The sequence below is a fragment of the Salmo trutta genome, chromosome 13 (genome assembly GCF_901001165.1).
Source record: "Salmo trutta chromosome 13, fSalTru1.1, whole genome shotgun sequence".
Taxonomy (NCBI): Eukaryota; Metazoa; Chordata; class Actinopteri; order Salmoniformes; family Salmonidae; genus Salmo; species Salmo trutta.
Genome location: NC_042969.1, coordinates 67459830 through 67473208, shown reverse-complemented (window position 1 = coordinate 67473208; position 13379 = coordinate 67459830). Strand labels below are relative to the sequence as shown.

Below are 13379 nucleotides of genomic sequence, written 5' to 3'. Positions count from 1 at the left end.
GTGAGATTTTGTCATTGGAAAAACAGGTGCAGTTGTTAAACGTCACAGGATGTACAACTACTAGTACTCCACCATGGACAGTGTTCTAATTCAGTTTTTGCAGGTTGGTGATTGGAGGATGTGTGTAGCATGTGATATGATCTTGGTTTGTGTTTTCTCATTGGCTGTCTATCCATTACAGGGAGGATGCCCAGGCACCCAAGCGTGTTTCCTGGGCAAAGAGCGGCACAGGCTCAGACATCCTCTCCAAAAATGGCACGCTGTCCTCCATAGCCACGAGCCCACATCTACGAGACCCCCAGCAGCCCAACAACTTCCCCTACCCCACTGCTCCGGCCTCTGACACAGGCTCTGTGCTCAACGCCTACCGCCTTCGGCCTGGAGAGCTCAACCCCCTGCAGGGCCTCCCAGGGTACATCAGTGGCACACCTCCACCCAGGCACACCAGACCCCTCTGTGTTGCAAACAACATTGATGCCACCTCTCCACACAGGCACAGTCGACCCCCCAGTTCTAACCACATCAGTGGGACTCTACCCCCTGGCCACACCCGGCCCCTCAGCACTAGTATCATTGTTGACACCCCTCCCCATGGGTTCAGTCAACCCCCCAGTCCTAACCATGTTGGTGTCACCTCTCCACATGTGCACAGCAGACCCCCTAGTTCTAACAACCTTGGTACCCCCTCCCCACATGGGAACAGTCAACCCCCAAGTTCTAACAATATTGGTGCCCCCTCTCCACATGGGCACACCAGACCACCAAGCTCAAACCACATTGGCGGTAGCGCTCCACACAGGCACAGTCGACCTCCCAGTTCCAAGCACAGTCGACCCCCCAGTTCCAACCACAGCCGACCTCCCAGCATCAGTAGCATGCCTCACTATGGACACAGCAGAACCTCCAGTTTCAACGGTGCCCCACCCCATTCCCCACCTGGCCACATGGTCACAGACCCCGACAAGACTGAGGGGGCCCAGCCCCAGGTGCCACGCCCTCTCACCTCGCCAATCAGCTCCACCACCCTGGCCCGGATAGGTGCTGTGCCCGCTCAGAGCCAGGCTGGATCACTGGTATAGCCCACTGGAGTGTCTCACGTTTTACTTTTGAACACAAACTGAAGCAAATGGATAAAGACTTCCTCAAAGGAAGACTGTATAGAGGAGAGAAGGATTTGCTACAAATTAAAATCACTTTTTTATTGCAGTTCAAAGTAGAATGAAGAACTCATGCTAAAGAAGACAAATGAGAAAATGACACTTGTGGAATCTACTGTATTCAAGTCTGCACAAGTTCAAATACTTTTTTTATTCTTTTTGCTGTTTTCAAATGCCATGATCAGACAGATTCTTTAAGGTTAAAACAAGGCCTATTCTCTAAAACATTTTGTTGGAACAAGTTGTTTGTGAATCCATATATTTGACAGTTTTGACTTACAGTCGTGGCCGAAAGTTGAATGACACAAATATTAATTTCCACAACGTTTGCTGCTTCAGTGTCTTTAGATGTTACTATGGAATACTGAAGTATAATTACAAGCATTTCATAAGTGTCAAAGGCTTTTATTGACAATTACAGGAAGTTGATGCAGAGTCAATATTTGCAGTGTTGACCCTTCTTTTTCAAAACCTCTGCAATCCGCCCTGGCATGCTGCCAATTAACTTCTGGGCCACATCCTGAGTGATGGCAGCTCATTCTTGCATAATCAATGCTTGGAGTTTGTCAGAATTTGTGGGTTTTTGTTTGTCCACCCGCATCTTGAGGATTGACCACAAGTTCTCAATGGGATTAAGGTCTGGGGAGTTTCCTGGCCATGGACCCAAAATAGCGATGTTTTGTTCCCCGAGCCACTTAGTTATCACTTTTTCCTTATGGCAAGGTGCTCCATCATGCTGGAAAAGGCATTGTTCGTCACTAAACTGTTCCTGGATGGTTGGGAGAAGTTGCTCTCGGAGGATGTGTTGGTACCATTCTTTATTCATGGCTGTGTTCTTAGGCAAAATTGTGAGTGAGCCCACTCCCTTGGCTGAGAAGCAACCCCACACATGAATGGTCTCAGGATGCTTTACTGTTGGCATGACACAGGACTGATGGTAGCGCTCACCTTGTCTTCTCCGGACAAGCTTTTTTCCGGATGCCCCAAACTATCGGAAAGGGGATTCATCAGAGAAAATGACTTTACCCCAGTCCTCAGCAGTCCAATCCCTGTACCTTTTGCAGAATATCAGTCTGTCCCTGATGTTTTTTCTGGAGAGAAGTGGCTTCTTTGCTGCCCTTCTTGACACCAGGCCATCCTCCAAAAGTCTTCGCCTCACTGTGCATGCAGATGCACTCACACCTGCCTGCTGCCATTCCAGAGCAAACTCTGTACTGGTGGTGCCCCGATCCCGCAGCTGAATCAACTTTAGGAGACGGTCCTGGCGCTTGCTGGACTTTCTTGGGCGCCCTGAAGCTTTCTTCACAATTTAACCACTCTCCTTGAAGTTCTTGGTGATCCGATAAATGGTTGATTTAGGTGCAATCTTAAAGGCAACAATATCCTTGCCTGTGAAGCCCTTTTTGTGCAAAGCAATGATGATGGCACGTGTTTCCTTGCAGGTAACCATGGTTGACAGAGGAAGAACAATGATTCCAAGCACCACCGTCCTTTTGAAGCTTCCAGTCTGTTATTCGAACTCAATCAGCATGAGAGTGATCTCCAGCCTTGTCCTCGTCAACACTCACACCTGTGTTAATGAGAGAATCACTGACATGTCAGCTGGTCCTTTTGTGGCAGGGCTGAAATGCATTGGAAATGTTTTTGGGGGAATCAGTTCATTTGCATGGCAAAGTGGGACTTTGCAATTCATCTGATCATTCTTCATAACATTCTGGACTATATGCAAATTGCCATCATGCAGACTTTGTGAAAATTAATGTCATTCTCAACTTTTGGCCATGACTATATACGCCGGTTAACGAGGGTTTGCCTGGAGAGAATGTATGCTCATCAACTCTCACCATCATGTTGACACTAAGCACATTACTGCTCAGAGATGTAAAGCGTTCTTCTCAGGCCAACTGTTCATGTTGAGTTGTGAACAGCCCATTTAATAGAATTTCAATACTGGAAATGTTTAAAGACAAGAAAGCGTCGACCCATACTTGTATCTAATAAGAAGGACTTACAGAATATTTGTGGTTTTATTACATTTATGTACACAGAGAATATATTACTAATCTCAATTAGGTAGCTGGAATGTATAATTTGTCAATGACTGAGATATCTGGGTTTTAAATATTCTTCCCTTAACGGCAAAAGGTTCTTAAAGGTCTAGTGCAGTCAATTGTGATTTCCTGTGTTTTGAGGTTGGAATACTGAAATTATAATGGCCATTTAGTGTAAGAGCTGCTTGAGAATTTGGTCATTGTTTTCAATAAACATTTTGCCAACATCATTGTTATCCAGAAATGATTTTATAGAGAAACAGCTGCATTGGACCTTTAAAACATGGTTCTTATAATGAAGTACCAAATATACTGCTCAAAAAAATAAAGGGAACACTTAAACAACACAATGTAACTCCAAGTCAATCACACTTCTGTGAAATCAAACTGTCCACTTAGGAAGCAACACTGATTGACAAATTTCACATGCTGTTGTGCAAATGGAATAGACAACAGGTGGAAATTATAGGCAATTAGCAAGACACCCCCAATAAAGGAGTGGTTCTGCAGGTGGTAACCACAGACCACTTCTCAGTTCCTATGCTTCCTGGCTGATGTTTTGGTCACTTTTGAATGCTGGCGGTGCTTTCACTCTAGTGGTAGCATGAGACGGAGTCTACAACCCACACAAGTGGCTCAGGTAGTGCAGCTCATCCAGGATGGCACATCAATGCGAGCTGTGGCAAGAAGGTTTGCTGTGTCTGTCAGCGTAGTGTCCAGAGCATGGAGGCGCTACCAGGAGACAGGCCAGTACATCAGGAGACGTGGAGGAGGCCGTAGGAGGGCAACAACCCAGCAGCAGGACCGCTACCTCCGCCTTTGTGCAAGGAGGAGCACTGCCAGAGCCCTGCAAAATGACCTCCAGCAGGCCACAAATGTGCATGTGTCTGCTCAAACGGTCAGAAACAGACTGTATGAGGGCCCGACGTCCACAGGTGGGGGTTGTGCTTACAGCCCAACACCGTGCAGGACGTTTGGCATTTGCCAGAGAACACCAAGATTGGCAAATTCGCCACTGGCGCCCTGGGCTCTTCACAGATGAAAGCAGGTTCACACTGAGCACATGTGACAGTCTGGAGACGCCGTGGAGAACGTTCTGCTGCCTGCAACATCCTCCAGCATGACCGGTTTGTCTGTGGGTCAGTCATGGTGTGGGGTGGCATTTCTTTGGGGGGGCCGCACAGCCCTTCATGTGCTCGCCAGAGGTAGCCTGACTGCCATTAGGTACCGAGATGAGATCCTCAGACCCCTTGTGAGACCATATGCTGGTGCGATTGGCCCTGGGTTCCTCCTAATGCAAGACAATGCTAGACCTCATGTGGCTGGAGTGTGTCAGCAGTTCCTGCAAGAGGAAGGCATTGATGCTATGGACTGGCCCGCCCGTTCCCCAGACCTGAATCCAATTGAGCACATCTGGGACATCATGTCTCGCTCCATCCACCAACGCCACGTTGCACCACAGACTGTCCAGGAGTTGGCGGATGCTTTAGTCCAGGTCTGGGAGGAGAGCCCTCAGGAGACCATCCGCCACCTCGTCAGGAGCATGCCCAGGCATTGTAGGGAGGTCATACAGGTACGTGGAGGCCACACACACAACTGAGCCTCATTTTGACTTGTTTTAAGGACATTACATCAAAGTTGGATCAGCCTGTAGTGTGGTTTTCCACTTTAATTTTGTGTGACTCCAAATCCAGACCTCCTTGGGTTGATAAATTGGATTTCCATTGATTATTTTTGTGATTTTGTTGTCAGCACATTCAACTATGTAAAGAAAAAAGTATTTAATAAGATTATTTCATTCATTCAGATCTAGGATGTTTTATTTTAGTGTTCCCTTTATTTTTTTGAGCAGTGTATTATATAAAACCTCAGTCATCCAACCCACCTGGATGATACATTTAATTGTGTTTTATGATTAAACTGAATCATGAGAACCAAACTTGCTCATGTTTCAAATGTTGCCACCATATCTGAATGTGCAGGAGGAACCGTGATGTCATCGAACTAATCTGATATAGATAACCAAAAACCTTCACCCCAATACTGATCCACAAAATACAGCATGGACAAATATGATATCTAATATGGTTCCACTTCCATATCCCTCAATGAGCAGCTGTTATTTAATTCCACACAAACAGAAAAGGACCTAATTACAGCTTTAGCCTATAGTATTCCCCCTTTAAAAGAGGGGCATTCCAAGACACTTGAGGGATGCAGTCAAACAACAAGCCTGCCACCACACCATCCCTGCAAGACAGGAGAAAGTCCATTTTTTTGGCCAGCCCATGGCATATTTATCCAGACTCTGACAGTAAACTTCTGGCAATTATCATCCGCATCACTTCATTTGTTCCTGAAAGAGAGAAAATATAAAATGGGTAAATCAGTAATTTGTCAATGCAACAGTGGCTAGTGATCAAGTTTATAAAGATGTGTGCATTGCCATAAATACTGAACCATTATGTTAAAAAGCACAATTTCACAAGGACAGCTTTGTCATAGTAAGAGCGGTGCATACATACCCTCCAGTATCTGGTGTACTCTGATATCCCGGACAAACTGCTGAACAGCGTAGTCTTTGAGGTAACCGTATCCACCATGCATCTGGAGTGCCTGGTTACAGATCTGTTGAGAAAAGGCAAAGATACCGATGTGTGAGAGATGTGCAGCTACATCTAATAACTAGACTTCTACATCATTACCAGTGCGTAAGAGGAGACCACTTACTGTAAAACGTTGAGTCTTCAACATGCACTGGTCCATTTTAATGGTTGGGCATTGTTTCACATTTTGGCAAAGAAACACTGGCCTACAATAAGCTCTGGGTCCCCCCAAGAAAGTGTCATTATGCTGCAGTGGAATTTCACTGCACCTCTACCTTGCGTTGAATGACTGATCCCTGCATGTCAAAACAAATAGACTTCCAGGCTAATAGCTAGCTAATGAAGTTTTACAGTAAATACTAAAATAACACAGTATCCCTAAGAACCATTTTAAAGAGGAAAAACGAATTGACTCACGTTGAAGCACTCGTCAGTGACAAAGAGTTTGGCCATGGAGCAGAGGGACACAGCGTCAGACCTGCCCTCCTGCAGTGCCAAGGCAGCCTCACGCACCAACAGACGCGACGCCACTAGCTTGGTGGCCATCTCTGCCAACTTAAACTGCAGGAACTACAGAAGAAACCCAGAGGAAACCCAGAGAGAAACCGTCACAGTATCACTAAAGGTCTTTCCCAATTCAAAGCTGTAGACCTGATGGAATGCTTACCTGGTTGCTTGAGAGGGTATCTCCAAACTGCTTGCGTACTAACAGGTGATCTCTCGCCAGCTGTACACATGCATGGGCCGCCCCAAGAGAACAAGAGGCTGCAGGCAGATAATGCACAGTAAGTTAATGTAGCAGACACCTGAGCCTTGGTTGTGTTTTCAAAACGTGAGAAGTAAATGGGTTAAGCAAAACCGACTAAAGAAAAAAATAAACACACAGGTAAAGCTGAAGTCGGAAGTTTACATACTTAGGTTGGAGTCATTAAAACTCGTTTTTCAACCACTCCACAAATTTCTTGTTAACAAACTATAGTTTTGGCAAGTCAGTCAGGACATCTACTTTGTGCATGACAAGTAATTTTCCAACAATTGTTTAGAGAGATTATTTCACTGTATCACAATTCCAGTGGGTCAGAAGTTTACATACTGTACACCAAGTTGACTGCCTTTAAACAGCTTGAAAAATTCCAGAAAATGATGTCATGGCTTTAGAAGCTTCTGATAGGCTAATTGACATCATTTGAGTCAATTGGAGGTGTACCTGTGGATGTATTTCAAGGCCTAACTTCAAACTCAGTGCCTCTTTGCTTGACATCATGGGGAAATCAAAAGAAACAAGCCAAGACCTCACAAAAATAATTGTAGACCTCCGCAAGTCTGGTTCATCCTTGGGAGCAATTTCCAAACGCCTGAAGGTACCACGTTCATCTGTACAAACAATAGTATGCAAGTATAAACACCATGGGACCACGCAGCCATCATACCGCTCAGGAAGGAGACACGTCCTGTCTCCTAGAGATGAACATAATTTGGTGCAAAAAGTGCAAATCAATCCCAGAACAGCAGCAAAGGACCTTGTGAAGATGCTGGAGGAAACGGGTACAAAAGTATCTATATCCACAGTAAAACAAGTCCTATATCGACATAACCTGAAAGGCCGCTCAGCAAGGAAGAAGCCACTGCTCCAAAACCGCCATAAAAACGCCAGACTACGGTTTGCAACTGCACATGGGGACAAAGACCGTACTTTTTGGAGAAAAGTCCTCTGGTCTGATGAAACAAAAATAGAACTGTTTGGCCATAATGACCATCGTTATGTTTGGAGGAAAAAGGTGGAGGCTTACAAGCCAAAGAACACCATCCCAACCGTGAAGCACGGGGGTGGCAGAATCATGTTGTGTGAGTGCTTTGCTGCAGGAGGGACTGGTGCACTTCACAAAATAGATGGCATCATGAGGTAGGAAAATGAAGTGGATATATTGAAGCAACATCTCAAGACATCAGTCAGGAAGTTAAAGCTTAGTCGCAAATGGGTCTTCCAAATGGACATTGACCCCAAGCATACTTCCAAAGTTGTGGCAAAATGGCTTAAGGACAACAAAGTCAAGGTATTGGAGTGGCCCTCACAAAGTGCTGACCTCAATCCTATAGATAATTTGTGGGCAGAACTGAAAAAGCGTGTGCAAGCAAGGAGGCCTACAAACCTGACCTACAAACAGCTCTGTCAGGAGGAATGGGCCAAAATTCACCCAACTTACTGTGGGAAGCTTGTGGAAGGCTACCCGAAACGTTTGACCCAGGTTAAACAATTTAAAGGCGATGCTACCAAATACTAAATGAGTATGTAAACTTCTGACCCACTGAGAATGTGATGAAAGAAATAAAAGCATTCTCTATTATTCTGACATTTCACATTCTTAAAATCAAGTGGTGATCCTAACTGACCTAAGACATGGAATTTTTACTAGGATTAAATGTCAGGAATTGTGAAAAACTGAGTTTAAATGTATTTGGCTAAGGTATGCATGTATATATATCTCAAATAACAAACCATTGAAACAAAAAAGTAAACCTGTTGCCACCTCACCAATATTGATCCTGCCTCCATTCAGGCCTCTCATAGCGATGTTAAAGCCCTGTCCCTCCTGACCCAGCCGACTGGTCACTGGGACGTGGCAGTCCTCTAAGATCACTGATCTGGTTGGCTGAGAGTTCCATCCCACCTGTAGAGAGAGAGAGAACAGAGGGTCGGAGAATCACTGCATCCCTCAGGGCTTCAACACAACTGACTCAACTATGCCCCCTGGTGGGCATGGCTTCACTTAGACATGTAGAAATGAACTATAGACCATGTAAGTTTGTAGGCTCCTGCTTTACAGTTTATTAGACATAAGGATTGTATTCAAAATGACAATTTTAAGACTATCAACCTCAATCGAAGGCCAGCTACCTTCTTCTCCTTCTTGCCAAAGCTGAGTCCTGGAGTATCTTTCTCCACCACCACACAGGAGATCCCCTTGGGACCTTTCCCTCCCGTCCGACACATTACTACGTACACGTCTGTGTCTCCTCCTCCACTGATGAAGGCCTGCAGCAGGACAAACACAGTGAGAGCGATACCTCCACTTTACATCACAATTTATTCTTTCATATCAGCTACAGTAAGGAGATGAATAAAAACAGTACCTTGGACCCATTGAGAACATAATGGTCTCCTTCCAACTTTGCAGTAGTGAGTAACGAAGCAGCATCACTGCCACTGCCTGAAACATGAATGGGAAATGAGATTCAATAAGACAGAAAGGATAGCCACACTATACAGGTTCATGGTGTCAATGCATGACACCATCACATAATAGAAAGATGAGGACAAAATGCCAACCTGGCTCAGTGAGACAATAAGAGGCAAACTTGTCCATCGTACAAAGCTCAGGGCAGTACTTCTCCCTCTGCTCAGTGTTGCCAAAGGTGTCAATCATCCAGTTACACATGCTGCACAGAAATGAGCATCTATTAATGAACACCCCATACTTACCCCTGCTTTCAATTAATATTAGTCAATCGTCTATATGTGATGTTTGGTGAATCTCTTGAGCAGACACTTTTGAGAGGTTGTGGTGATTGCTGGCATTGGCCATGCCTTACTTGTGAATGCTGATGTAGGCTGTGGTGCTAACGCAGCCTGTCGATAAGGCCTCAAAGATGAGCGAGGTGTCCAGACGAGACAAGCCAGATCCCCCCACCTCCGGCTGGACATAGATCCCCCCAAACCCCAGCTGGGCAGCCTTACGCATGGTCTCCACCGGGAAGATTTCCTGAACAATGAAAGTTGCTTTTTACGTTCATACAAATGTCCTCTCACAGAAAAAGGGGTTTAGTGATTGCAGAGGAGGCTGGTGAGAGACGCTAATGGCTGGAACGGCATTCATGGAAAGGAGTCAAACAGGTAGTTTCCATATGTTTGATACGGTTCCTTTTATTCCATTGACATGTATGGGCTGAAAGGGAATAGCTAAACAAACTGCACTTCACAGTAATACCTTTTCATCCCACTCAGCCATGTGTGGAGACATTTCATTTGCTGCGAAGTCAAAGGCCATCTTCTGAAACTCTTTCTGTTCATCACTAAGGCCATGAGCAGCTGCAAGGAGGGAGTTAAGAATAGAGTCATGCAGGTGTAACAGTTGTTAAAATACTGTGGGAATTTCACCAAGTTCATATATGAATATGGCATGTTGATTTGTTATTATGCATGCCTGCATCTTGGGAGTAGGGGAGTGTGTACTTACGTTTTGCCCTTCGTGCTCAAATCATTTTGATGCACTATGAGAGGTAGGCATGCTTTTTCTGTCGTCTTCAGAAAAGTTTGATTATTTTAAGCACAAAGTCATCCTAACCAACTTGCCCTCTAAATACACCTCTGCTGTTTTCAACCAAGATCTCAGCGATCACTGCCACATTGCCTGCATCCGTAAAGGGTCAGCGGTCAAACGACCTCCACTTATCACTGTCAAACGCTCCCTGAAACACTTCAGTGACCAGGCCTTTCTAATCGACCTGGCCCGGGTATCCTGGAAAGATATTGACCTCATCCCTTCAGTAGAGGATGCCTGGTTATTTTTTTAAATGCCTTCCTCACCATCTTAAATATGCATGCCCCATTCAAGAAATGTAGAACCAGGAACAGATATAGCCCTTGGTTCTCTCCAGACCTGACTGCCCTTAACCAACACAAAAACATCCTGTGGCGTTCTGCATTAGCATCGTACAGCCCCCGTGATATGCAAATTTTCAGGGAAGTTAGAAACCAATATACACAGGCAGTTAGAAAAGCAAAGGCTAGCTTTTTCAAGCAGAAATTTACTTCCTGCAACACAAACTCAAAAAAGTTCTGGGACACTGTAAAGTCCATGGAGAATAAGAGCACCTCTTCCTAGCTGCCCACTGCACTGAGGATAGGAAACTCTGTCACCACCGATAAATCCACTATAATTGAGAATTTCAATAAGCATTTTTCTACGGCTGGCCACACTTTCCACCTTGCTACCCCTACCCCAGTCAACAGCACTGCACCCCCCACAGCAACTCACCCAAGCCTTCCCCATTTCTCCTTCTCCCAAATCCAGTAAGCTGATGTTCTGAAAGAGCGGCAAAATCTGGACCCCTACAAATCAGCCGGGCTAGACAATCTGGACACTTTCTAAAATTATCTGCCGAAATTGTTGCAACCCCTATTACTAGCCTGTTCAACCTCTCTTTTGTGTCATCTGAGATTCCCAAAGATTGGAAAGCAGCTGCAGTCATCCCCCTCTTCAAAGGGGGGGACACTCTTGACCCAAACTGCTACAGACCTATATCAGCACTGCACTGCACAGCACACACAGCCTTTCTAAAGTCTTCGAAAGCCAAGTCAACAAACAGATTACCGACCATTTCGAATCCCACCGCACCTTCTCCGCTATGCAATCTGGTTTCAGAGCTGGTCATGGGTGCACCTCAGCCACGCTCAAGGTCCTAAAATGATATCATAACCGCCATCGATAAGAAACAATACTGTGCAGCCGTATTCATTGACCTGGCCAAGGCTTTCGACTCTGTCAATCACCACATCCTCATCGGCAGACTCAATAGCCTTGGTTTCTAAAATGACTGCCTCGCCTGGTTCGCCAACTACTTCTCTGATAGAGTTCAGTGTGTCAAATCGGAGGGCCTGTTGTCCGGGCCTCTGGCAGTCTCTATGAGGGTGCCACAGGGTTCAATTCTCGGGCCGACTCTTTTCTCTGTATACATCAATGATGTCGCTCTTGCTGCTGGTGAGTCTCTGATCCACCTCTACACAGACGACACCATTCTGTATACTTCTGGCCCTTCTTTGGACACTGTGTTAACTACCCTCCAGACGAGCTTCAATGCCATACAACTCTCCTTCCATGGCCTCCAACTGCTCTTAAATGCAAGAAACTAAATGCATGCTCTTCAACCGATCGCTGCCTGCACCTGCCCGCCCGTCCAGCATCACTACTCTGGACGGTTCTTACTTAGAATATGTGGACAACTACAAATACCTAGGTGTCTGGTTAGACTGTAAACTCTCCTTCCAGACTCACATCAAACATCTCCAATCCAAAGTTAAATCTAGAATTGGCTTCCTATTTCACAACAAAGCATCCTTCACTCATGCTGCCAAACATACCCTCGTAAAACTGACCATCCTACCGATCCTCGACTTCGGCAACGTCATTTACAAAATAGCCTCCAACACCCTACTCAATAAATTGGATGCAGTCTATCACAGTGTCATCTGTTTTGTCACCAAAGCCCCATATACTACCCACCACTGCGACCTGTATTCTCTCGTTGGCTGGCCCTCGCTTCATACTTGTCGCCAAACCCACTGGCTCCAGGTCATCTAAAAGACCCTGCTGGGTAAAGTTCCCCTTTATCTCAGCTCACTGGTCACCATAGCAGCACCCACCTGTAGCACGCGCTCTAGCAGGTATATCTCTCTGGTCACCCCCAAAGCCAATCCCTCCTTCAGCCGCCTCTCCTTCCAGTTCTCTGCTGCCAATGACTGGAACGAACTACAAAAATCTCTGAAACTGGAAACACTTATCTCCCTCACTAGCCTTAAGCACCAGCTGTCAGAGCAGCTCACAGATCACTGCACCTGTACATAGCCCATCTATAATTTAGCCCAAACAACTACCTCTTCCCCTACTGTATTTATTTATTTTGCTCCTTTGCACCCCATTATTTCTATTTCTACTTTGCACTTTCTTCCACTGCAAATCTACCATTCCAGTGTTTTACTTGCTATATTGTATTTACTTCACCACCATGGCCTTTTTTGCCTTTACCTCCCTTATCTCACCTCATTTGCTCACTTTGTATATAGACTTATTTTCTACTATATTATTGACTGTAGGTTTGTTTTACTCCATGTGTAACTCTGTGTTGTTGTATGTGTCAAACTGCTTTGCTTTATCTTGACCAGGTCGCAATTGTAAATGAGAACTTGTTCTCAACTTGCCTACCTGGTTAAATAAAGGTGAAATAATTTTTTTTTAAATAATTCTTAAAATTCATACTGTTACAATGCATCAACACGACTACTGTAGCTGCAAAATAACGATTGAGTATCACTTGACCACCAGAGGTTGTTACATAGCTCGTTAGGTAGTACAGTATAACGTTACCAACAGAGGTCAATATGACTAAGTAGTACATAAGTAGCAATGCATTTCTGGAAAATGCACACTTGGCAATGAAAAACAAGACACTTTATGCAGTCAGTTACCTACTAACGTTAGTCAGCTAACTAGTTTAGCGAGCAATTCTGCTCATCCCAACTAATGTTAACACGTCAGATGACTAGCAGTGCAAGTCCGCATTACTCTACCAACAATTTAAACCCCAAAATGCTCATGGAACTTACGGTCAATGCACGAAGCTATTCCTCGTCTCTGTGCGCTGTTCGATATTAAACAACATCTTCTGCCAATGCATAAACTCAGTCTGGCAACTCTAGAGAACGTTCCAACAGCCGCCATGTTGGTCACTGGTTATATCACGCTGATGCTGTAGGGAAATGTAGTTCCGTTACATAAGATAAGTGTAGT

At 45.1% G+C, this 13379-nt stretch overlaps 2 protein-coding genes across 4 annotated transcripts in view; one reads left to right on the top strand and one right to left on the bottom strand.

Moving 5' to 3' along the window:
- The window catches only part of LOC115206385 (endothelial cell-selective adhesion molecule), an 88216-nt gene extending 86709 nt beyond the window's left edge, over positions 1–1507 (top strand). For all 3 annotated transcript variants that reach the window (XM_029773270.1, XM_029773269.1, XM_029773271.1), the window contains one exon: positions 182–1507. In XM_029773270.1, coding sequence (XP_029629130.1) covers positions 182–1079 — 898 coding nt within the window. In that variant the 3' untranslated portion in view covers positions 1080–1507. The remainder of the gene's footprint in view (positions 1–181) is intronic.
- Positions 1508–5006: 3499 nt separating this feature from the next.
- Positions 5007–13342, bottom strand: LOC115206382 (isobutyryl-CoA dehydrogenase, mitochondrial-like). Its single transcript, XM_029773267.1, has 11 exons — positions 13196–13342; positions 9801–9901; positions 9406–9575; positions 9143–9252; positions 8947–9023; positions 8711–8848; positions 8348–8483; positions 6482–6579; positions 6232–6384; positions 5734–5836; positions 5007–5564 (listed from the first exon to the last, which is right to left on the bottom strand). Exons 1-11 carry the CDS (start codon positions 13308–13310, stop codon positions 5506–5508), a joined length of 1260 nt encoding a protein of 419 aa, XP_029629127.1. The 5' UTR covers positions 13311–13342; the 3' UTR covers positions 5007–5505.
- Positions 13343–13379: the final 37 nt, after the last annotated feature.

Coding starts and splice junctions, on each gene's coding strand:
- LOC115206382 (XM_029773267.1), bottom strand. CDS start 13,310: ATGGCGGCTGTTGGAACGTTCTCTAGAGTTGCCAGACTGAGTTTATGC. Junction 9,902..13,195: donor AATAGCTTCGTGCATTGACC/GTAAGTTCCATG, acceptor CCCTCCTTGCAG/CTGCTCATGGCCTTAGTGAT. Junction 5,837..6,231: donor TCACTGACGAGTGCTTCAAC/GTGAGTCAATTC, acceptor TTTTCTCAACAG/ATCTGTAACCAGGCACTCCA.